Source organism: Peromyscus californicus, unplaced genomic scaffold, assembly GCF_007827085.1.
Source record: "Peromyscus californicus insignis strain IS unplaced genomic scaffold, ASM782708v3 Scaffold_4__1_contigs__length_199733344, whole genome shotgun sequence".
NCBI classification, from domain to species: domain Eukaryota; kingdom Metazoa; phylum Chordata; class Mammalia; order Rodentia; family Cricetidae; genus Peromyscus; species Peromyscus californicus.
The window spans coordinates 160435459-160445064 of record NW_026294562.1 but is presented as its reverse complement, the minus strand read 5'-3'; the positions used below and the strand labels follow the sequence as shown (position 1 = coordinate 160445064).

General features: G+C 52.1%; 1 protein-coding gene across 1 annotated transcript; it reads right to left on the bottom strand.

Moving 5' to 3' along the window:
• Positions 1-1445: 1445 nt before the first annotated feature.
• Ffar2 (free fatty acid receptor 2) lies at positions 1446-4053 on the bottom strand. Its single transcript, XM_052761900.1, has 2 exons — positions 3579-4053; positions 1446-3049 (listed from the first exon to the last, which is right to left on the bottom strand). Exon 2 carries the CDS (start codon positions 3046-3048, stop codon positions 2056-2058), a length of 993 nt encoding a protein of 330 aa, XP_052617860.1. The 5' UTR covers position 3049; positions 3579-4053; the 3' UTR covers positions 1446-2055.
• Positions 4054-9606: the final 5553 nt, after the last annotated feature.

Here is a 9606-nt window from a genome sequence, read left to right as displayed (position 1 = left end):
CTGCCACGTCATCCTATAGTTAGTTTCCAAATGATTTTTATTTAACCAGTCATGATTTAATCTCGGCCCTCAAGAGATAGAGATCAGTGTATTTCTGTAAATTCCAGGCCAGCCTGGTCTACATAGCAAACTCATGACTAGCCAAGGCTACACAGTGAGAACCTGTATCAAATACAATTTTATTTTAATTGATTTATTGTGTACGCATGTGTGTGTTTGTGCCTGTGTGTATGTGCATGTATGCATAAGTGTGCACTTGTGCCATAGAGCATGTATGTGGTGGTCAGGGGACAACTTTGGAGTCTGTTTTTTTTTTTTTTTTTCCGAGACAGGGTTTCTCTGTGTAGCTTTGCGCCTTTCCTGGGACTCACTTGGTAGCCCAGGCTGGCCTCGAACTCACAGAGATCCACCTGGCTCTGCCTCCCAAGTGCTGGGATTAAAGGCGTGTGCCACCACCGCCCGGCTGGAGTCTGTTTTATCCTTCTACCTTGTTTAGGTCAGATAGATCTCTCTTGTTTCTGCCATGCTGTGTAGCCCAGGCTAGCTGGCTCCTATCTCCACCTCCCATTGCTGCAGGAATGCAGGGATTATGGGCACAGACTGCCATATTCTACTTTCTGTGGGTTCTGAGAATCAAAATCAGGTCATCAGGTTGTACAGCAAGAGCTTTTACCCGCTGAACCAATTTCACTGGCCCTATGGGTTTAATATGTTATTTCTAGGACAGTCAAGGTGGTGCATGCCTGTGGGGTGGAGGTGGAGGCCGGAGGATGAGGAGTTCAAGACCCCTCTTGTTACATAAGAAGTGTAAAGCCAGCCTCAGCTACCTGTAGGAGACCTTGTCTCAAAAAATGTTTTTTCTAGTGTTTTTAAGTTTGTTCTTGCTTTTGAAAGACAGGGTCTAACTGTGTCAAACTCACAATCCTCCTGTCTCAATCTCCGCAGTTCTGGGAATGTGGAGTGTTAACTGCACTGGGGACAAAGGTCACTGGGGTCCTGGCGGAGAAATGAGTTAGGCAGGTAGACTCAGGAAGGGACAGAGGGCACAGGGCAGGCAAAGGCCTGCTGTGATCCGAACTCCAAAGGAGAGAGGCTTGATTCAAGGGAACTGTGGGGTTCTGAAGAGGACGGAATTCACTGTAAGCTCCCTAATGGATCAGCTGCCCAAGGTGGCCTTCACCCACATCCAGGAAGTCCAACCTCCCCAGTCACCAGGCTACACAGGATCCCATCAGAGCCCTCACTCCCTGTGACCTCACAGTATCTTCATTTGAAAGTGTTTGGGGGGTCTCTACTGTACCCCTTCTCCCTCTGCTGTGGTACTGTGTCCACCATCCCTCCTTCCCTGGGTTGTACAGATGTGTGTCAACAGCTGTGAACATTTGCTTCAGGCTTTCATAGTCTTTATTTCCAACCTGCCAAAGCAGACTGGTTTTTCTCTCCTCCCATGGAGGTCAGGGTCAACGTCAGACTGACCGGTACCAAGACACATCCTTGCCTGGGTGGGGTGACACGGTGGACAGATGGACAACCCCGAACCCAGCTTAACGGTGGGGACTAGGCCAAAATGTGAAAACCAGCAGAGCACACTTACAGAGGGGCAGCTCAAACAGATACAGAAAGACCACGCTCACCAGGGGTCGGAGCCCTGTCCTCCCCACTAGCCCCTCCCCTGGCTTAGAGCCTCTCCGAGATTTTTCTTCTCAGGGTTTTCCCCCAATCTTTTTTCACTGACTTCTTTGCGGCCTCGTCAGTCAGACCACTGTCTCTGGGTGGTGATTCCAAGCTCGAAGGAATATTACTTTTAAAACCACACTCCTATTGGCCACCTTGCTTCTGAGACCCTGGCCCCACTGTGTTTTAGGGCTGTAACCATTTCTTCTGTATCCTGGAGCAGGAAAATTCAGTCAAGTTATTAGCCAAGCTGAGAGGGCAGCGGGGAGGGTTGGGGAGGTCCTTCTTTTTTATTTTTTATCTTTCACCAAGTTCCAGGTGCTCTACTAGCCAGCCCAACTTCTGGGTGACCCAGAGGCTAGGGAAGATCCGGGGAACTCTCTACTCAGTGACGAAATCGGAGCTCGGCACCCCCTCTGCTTGACTCCCACCCCTGTCCATCCTGGTCCCCTCCACTGTCTCTTTGGCTCCTCTGCCCAGCATCGAGGAGCCGGGATTGCGCAGCAGTAGCAAACTTTTCCCGAAAGCTCTGCGCACCACAGAGGAAGAGAAATAGAAGAGCAGAGGGTCCAGGCTGGCATTGAGGGAGCTGAACACCACAGCCTCCACCCGCCATGGAGGGCTCTGTCTCAAGTAGAACCCCACCAAGTGGGACACGTTGTAAGGTCCGAAGCACACCAGAAAATTAAGAAGCGTCACCACAGCCAGGCCTACCGCCCGGCGTCTCCTCTGAGCCCCTACATGGGGCTGCGTGAGCATGATCCACACGAAGCGCCAGTAGCAGAAGATGGTGACCGCCATGGGCACGAAGAAGAGAACCAGGCACAGCTCTAGACGCACTGGCAGCACCACATCCAGCTGCTCTTGGGTGAAGTTCTCATAGCAGGTTATCTGGCTCCCAGTGCCCACCGGCTCGGTTGAGTTCAGGTACTGAACGATGATGACGATGGTGCAGTGGCCGAAGGACATGATCCAGGCCACCAGAGCAGCGATCACTCCGTAGAGAGGCCGCCGGGAGAGCTTGTACTGCACCGGGAAGGCCACTCCCAGGTAGCGTTCTATGCTGATGCCCGCCAGCAGCCACGTGCTGCAGTAGATGCTGCTGTAGAAGCCGAAGCCCGTGAGCGCGCACACGATCTTTGGCAGGTACCAGCGAAAGTTAGACGCTGCTTCCACGATCCGGAAGGGCAGCAGCAGCAACAGGAGCAAGTCCGCCAGGGTCAGATTAAGCAGGAGGATGTGCACGGGAGCAGGCTGGGGCTGGCGGACCCGGCTCACGAAGGCCCGCAGGGCCAGCAGGTTGGCAGGGAGCCCAGTGAGAAAGATAAGGATGTAGGCCGTGAGGATCAAGGAGCTGTGCCAGTTTGGGGTCATTCTGGAAGATGGAAAAGGAGTAAGGCCAGGAACTCCCTACCCCTTCACTCACAGCCTCCAGACCCTCCTTCCTCTGCTTCAGACTGCTCACATCCTCTCTGGTTCCCAGGTCAAAGCTGTCTGCTCCTCATCACCGCTCGCCCGAGCCACCTGCCAGAGCTGCCCAGAACAATTATTGACTTAGCCTTGGGCGGGTATTAAGCTGCAGTTATTACGTTTGTCATCCTGTGTCTCTGAGGGAGACCAACTCGACTTCCCACGGGAATTCCCCTCTGCTTTCCTGGGCCCCTTTCCTATTTAACTTCACAGATCGTAGGAAGTGGCTGTGGTCAGGTCCCTTTCACACAGCTGGCTGTGGCTAGGAGCCGAAGCTTGGTGGCTGAAGAAGGCAGGCGTAGAAACTGGGAAAGACCAGAAAAGTGCGTCTTGGGGGGGGGGGGGGAGAAACTTCCAGAAGGCATGCCCTGCCAACCCTGGGCTTGTTCTCAGCTCCAGGTGCCCAACCCTTCCCCTCCCGCCCAGCACCTTACCTCCTTGGGCCGACTACAGGGTCTCTTTCACCTGGTTCTCCTCTGGTCCAGAGCTGTGGATCCTACCAAAAAGGGGGATCTAGGATAGCTGAGGAGGAAGGCTGAGCCAGCACCTTGCTCTGTGGCCTCTTCCCCCCAAATTTCAGACACACATTCACCGAAGCCCAGAGAGCGCAGTAGCTCCTGGGCCTGGTGTTTTAGCGGTCTACTAGGACTTCTTCCCAGGTGACTCTGTTCCCATTTGGTTGGTAACCCTTGCTAACGCATAGTCTGGTCCCCATTCCTTCTTCATTCCCAGGTCTAAGGTTCCTCACGGCGCCCGCCCTGCTAACATCTGGGTCTGATGATTACTTTTTTGTTCTGACAGACATCCTCCAGCCTCTTCCTCACCCCACACCTGTTCCTCAGTTGCAAGCGCCAGCATCTCGCCCCTGAGTGCACATACTAAGTGGCTTGCCTTGCCTGGCTTCTGACAGAGGGCTCCTCAGGAGTTCCTGGCGCAAGAGGCCAAGGGAGTTTCAGCAATTGCTGCGGCCCCACAGAAAAGGGCGGGGGAGTCAAAAACTATAAGGAACCTGGTTGGTGGGAAGCTGTTACATGGGTCACATGGCCAGAGAGAGGCAGGTCAGTAATTGAGCAGTATTTCCTCTCAAACTGAAGCAGGAGGGCCTGCAGCTCTGCCCTGTCCCTGGAGAGCTGATCTATTCTGACTTCCACAGATTTTTCTGTCCCTACTTCCTGCCCCCCTCCTCGTCCCCCCACCCCCCATCCCTATCAGGTCTTCTTCTGTTTTCTGACTGGTGCCTTCTGTGGCTGTCTAGATCGATCTCATTCTCAGAATGAGGCTCCCCACTTCCTCTGAATCTTCAGTCTTCTGACTTCTTGTGCTCTCTCTCCCGTTGTCCACCCCAACAAGTCCCCTTTGGCCTTGAAGCTGAGACAGACGGGCTTTTCCTAGCTTGTGTCTCACGGTGGACAGAGCCAGGCAGCTGTGGGCGGCAGTCCAAATCTCTGCACTGGGAACTTTGGGTCAGATTAAGTTTTATGAACTTTCCTTTCCTTCTGCTAGTGAGCCTGGGAATCCTAACAGCACAGGACGTCTGGGGCGTCTGGGGCGATCAGTGAGGCCAAAGACGTTAAGCATCAGGGTCAGGGAACCTGGTGATTCCTTCCCTCAAGCCTGTCAGACAGCCCCCTAGAGGGAGAGCTGGATGCGGTGCCACAGGCCTGGAATCCCAGCTACTCTGCAGGCCCGAGGCAGGAGGATAGACCCAAGGCTAGCCTGGGCTACAGATGACAGACAGAGAGGCTCTCTCAAGGTCAAGGTTCCTGTAGCTGCTCTCAGAAAGTGAGGCTCTCCAGCATCCCTTCCCCTCCTCCTCTTCTCCCCTTGTTTTCTCTCTTCTGACCTGCTTAGTCAGCTTCGAGTTAGAAGATCCTAACAAGTCCTTCAGAGGGCTGGAGAGATGGCTCAGTGGCTAAGAACACTGGCTGCTCTTGCAGAGGACCTGGGTTCGGTTCCCAGCACTACACAGTGGCTCACACTGTAACTCCAGTTTCGTGAGACCTGACACCCTCTTCTGACCTCCATAGACACTGAACACACATGCTGTATATGCCTATATGCAGACAAGACACTTGCACACATTAAAAAAGAAAGTCCTCAAAAATACACATGTGGGAAAACAAGGACAATAAGAACATGTCGCCCTCTTTTCTATCCTTCCTCTTTATCTTTCTCCCTCCCTTTCTTTTTTTCCTTTTCTAATATTAAAGATGGATTCTAAGCCATTTGAATGCTGGCTATACCCTCAGTCCCTCACTAATGTAATCTAAGCAAGTGCTCTACCCCAGCCCGTCACTGGGGGATTCTAGGCAGGGACTCTGTCCTCACTGAGGCATGTTCCAGGCCTTCACTGCCCTCAGACCAGGAAGCAGGAACCAGGTTTGTATGTGTGTGTGTGTGGGGGGGAGGATGGGGGATGGGTAAAACTTCCAAAAGCCTTCCCCTAGTAACCTACTTAGTTCCAGCCAGGCCTGACCTTCTGAAGTCTCCATAGCTTTCAAACTAGTCCTCAGCTTGCTAGGGACTGAGCATTCAAAACAGGACCTGTAGGGGGCATTTCCGATTCAAACCACAGTACAGGAGAACTAAGGAAGAGATGTGCAGATGCTTGCTACTAGGTGTTGTTTTGTGTTATGATTTTCTGTAAATAGTCATGAGGATTTAGACTAACTGCAAAATGGAAGCTTATTGGCAAGCAAGCCTGGAGGAGCAGGACAGCCTCTTGATTTCTGCCTGTCCCCTCGTGCCCCCTCCCTGCTGCTGTGCCACCTACGGTGGCGGCGAGACATGGCTTTTCGGGTTCATGGAATTTACAGAGGAAACCCTCGGCCTCATGCTGAGCAGAGCTGACAGCCACACTGCCTTCTGGATCCCCCAGGACTCTTCCCTGGCGTTGGGTGGATGTGATTCAAGTTCCAAAAGCAGCACAAAGTTAGATCCATCGCTGTGTTCGGCGGCAGCCTAGCTGCTGTCATTGGGCAGAATTGGGACCCGGCACCACTTATGCCATGGTATAGGAACCGGATGGACCGTGGCAGTTAGACACAGCAGCCAGGAGCTCTGAAGTCAAAACAGTAGCACCCCACACAGCAAGGGGGCAGGGGTGAACCTGTTGTGCCCTTCAGTGCTGGTCCAGCCAAGAGCCCAGGGCCACAGGGGCAGGTGTCTCGGAAGTAGAGGTGTAACTAGGTGGGGGTCAGAGATGTTACCCTGGGTTGGGGTGTCCAGATGCCTAGGGAGGGAGTAGACGTGAAGCATTATGGCAACACACCTGTAATCCCAGCACTCAGGAGTGGAGGCAGGAGGATCCAGAGTTCAGAGGCAGCCTGGGCTACATCACAAGACCCTGTCTCTTGAATCAGATGATTTCCAAAGTTCCTTGACAAATCCTAGGACAGCCCTCATTCATCCAAAATGAAGCTGGAGCTCCAGCCATCACACCTGTGTTCCCAGGATGCTCCACACGGCACGTTTCCTATCCCTCGTCTCTCTGCCGCCTGCTCTCACCTTCTCCTTTCCTCAGCCACCTCTTCCTTCCACCGTCTGCATGATCAGAGTTCCCAAGGATTCCGAAGCTTCAGAAGCGTCCTCCAGATAGAGCGACAGCAAGCGTGTCTGCCAGCTCTGCCTGCCTGAATCAACTCATTTCTTTGTTTGCTTAATCTCAGGAAGACGGATCATTCCCATGTGACCAGGAACCTTGCTAGCCTCTGACTGCCCAGTATCCATGGGTCTCAGTGTGGACGGCTGTGTTTAGGGTTGTTCAGGCAGTCTCATTGTCGAAGAATCTGCCTCCCACCCATGCTCTGTGCCTGGATGCTGTTAACCTGTCAGATTGCCCCAGAATGGTGTGTGTATGCGTATGTGGGGGTTGATACTTCTCTGATTTGGGGTGTCTTACTTAGGGTTTCTATTGATATGCTCAAACACCATGACTAGAAGCAGCTTGGGGAGAAAATGGTTTATTTCATCTCACATTTCCAGGTAACTGTCCATCATTGAAGGAAGTCAGGCCTGGAGCTCGAGGCAGGAACCTTGAGACAGGAACTGAAGCAGAAACCATGGAGGAATGCTGCTTACTGGCTTGTCCCCATAGCTTATTCAGTAAGCTTAATTATACCACCCAGGACCACCAGCCCAGGGGCGGCACCCTCCGCAGGGGGCTGGTCACTTCCACATTATTAATTGAGAAAATACATTACAGACTGGCCTACAGGTCAGTCTGATGGAGGCATTTTCTCATTTCCCTCTTCCCAAATGACTCTAGCTTGTGTCAAGCTGACACAAAACTAACCAGCACAAGAGGGCTTTCGGCAGTCCTTCCAGGGGAAGGTCACAAACATGAACAGCCATCAGTTAGCTCCTCCATGCCCCTCTCCCACTTTTCAGAGGACAGGCTGACTCTCCTGCTCAGTGGCCACGTGCTGGGGCTACAGGCCTGTACCACCCCTGCCTTCCTGTGGGCTTTCCTCAGATGAACCCAGCCTTCTCTGCTTTCCCAGGACGTTGTCAACTACAACTCATGGGTGGGTCTCAGAAATCCAAGTTCTAGTTCATTTTCTTTCTTTTCTTCCTTCATTCTTTTTTTTTCTTTCTCTTTCCTTTTTGTTTTTGGTTTGGTTTGGTTTTTTTTCCAAGACAAGGTTTCTCTGTGTAGTCCTGCCTGTACTGGAACTGGCTCTGTAGACCAGACTAGGCTCAAACTTAGAGATCTGCCTGCCTCTGCCCCCCAAGTGTTGGGATTAAAGGCGTGGCACTTTTACTTATTTTTTAAAGCAGGGAAGGGGTGTTGTGTAACAAACCATGGTCCTGCACTTACATTGTGTGACACTATTCCTGGGGAGGTGTGATCAAACATCTATTCACCCCAAATAGGGACCCAATGACAGATCAAATTCAACTTGGTGACCCAATGAGTTTCGTTGGGGTCACTTACAGGAGCAGAAATGACTCACAGACAGCTGCATCACCAAAGCCCATCCCAGCAGGGGTGACAGCTCACAAAGGCTGGGAACCTGGAGCGTACTGCACAGCCTGCAGGCCACTCAGCAGGTTGGAGAGTGTCCTTTCTGGTGACTCAGTTGGTAGCTTGGCTGGTACCTTAGTCACTGTTCTATTGCTGTGAAGAGACACCATGACCAAGGCAACTCTTATAAAAGAAAGCATTTAATTGGGGCTGGCTTACAGTTCAGAGGGTGAGTCCATTGTCACCATGGGGGTTGCTTGGCACAAGTAGGCATGGTACTGGAGAAGTAGCAGAGAAAGACATCCTGATCCACAAGCAGAGAGAAAAACTGGGCCTGACTTTTGGAACTTCTAAGCCCACCCCCAGAGACACACTTCCTCCAGCAAAGACACATCAACTGCAACAAGGCCACACCTCCTCATCCTTCTCAAATAATGCCACTCCCCGATGAGTAAACATTTAAATACATGAGCCTATGGGAGCCATTCCTTTCAGACCACCACATCTGCTCTCTGCTTCTTCAGGATGTTTGATCTGAGCCTCTTCTCAGCAGTTCAGCTTGTCTCAGAGCCTTCTTTTCAGCCTGGCTTGTCTAAGATGGGCTCTCAAGGAAGCAGTCATAACTGCTTATAATACTCTTGGGTAGGGAAGCGCCTAATGAATCTGGTCAGTTTTAGGGACTTCCTGAAGCTATTTTGAGCTGTTTACTTCCTGTCTTAAGCAGCTTCCCTGCATTGTTTGACCTCTTTAGAACATCCTTTGTTTCACTTCCTGGTAAGCATCCTGTCCTAAATACCCTCATTTTCACTTCCCTTTCACTTTCTATGTCTTAAGAAGTATCCCTCGGAAGTGGAAGGTTTTAATCTTGGAGGAAACCACTCCACAGCAAGCTCTGATCTTCCAGTCTCTGCTTTTTAGCTGCTGAGGTTACAGATGTGTGTTAGCCTGCCAAGTGAACCTGATGCTGGGGGTAGAATCCAGGGCCTCCTGCACGCTAGGCAAGCCTCCGTCAACAGAACCACGCCATCAGGGCCCTGAGCCTCCTTTCCATCTGTGTTCCAGGTAAGCAGCACCCTCTGATCCCCTTCTTTGTCACAGTTGCCCTTCCCCACCCCTGACACCCCTCACCACCCCGTCACCCCTCCCTACACCGATTCCCTGTTCCTTCAGCACTGTGCTCCAGTCTGAGCAGAAGGCCCCAGTTTTGCATCCCTTGGTGTTCCAAGGGCAGCGGGTACGCTTCAGACCATCTGAGGCAATTGACTCTCAATCCAGGGAAGTCCAGACAGCCCTGAGAAAGCCTGAGGCACTGGCTCCACATGGACAGTCTGGGGAATCAGGCTCAACAACGCTCCCAACATCCTGTCTCGTCCAGCGCTCTAGGCTTTCCCCAGTCACCTCTTGTCCCCAGGGTGTCCTCTATGAGCTTTGGGAACCAATGCCATCACTAGCTTTCTCAGATTTCCCTGAAAGTCATTCAGCTGAGGGAAAGGAGA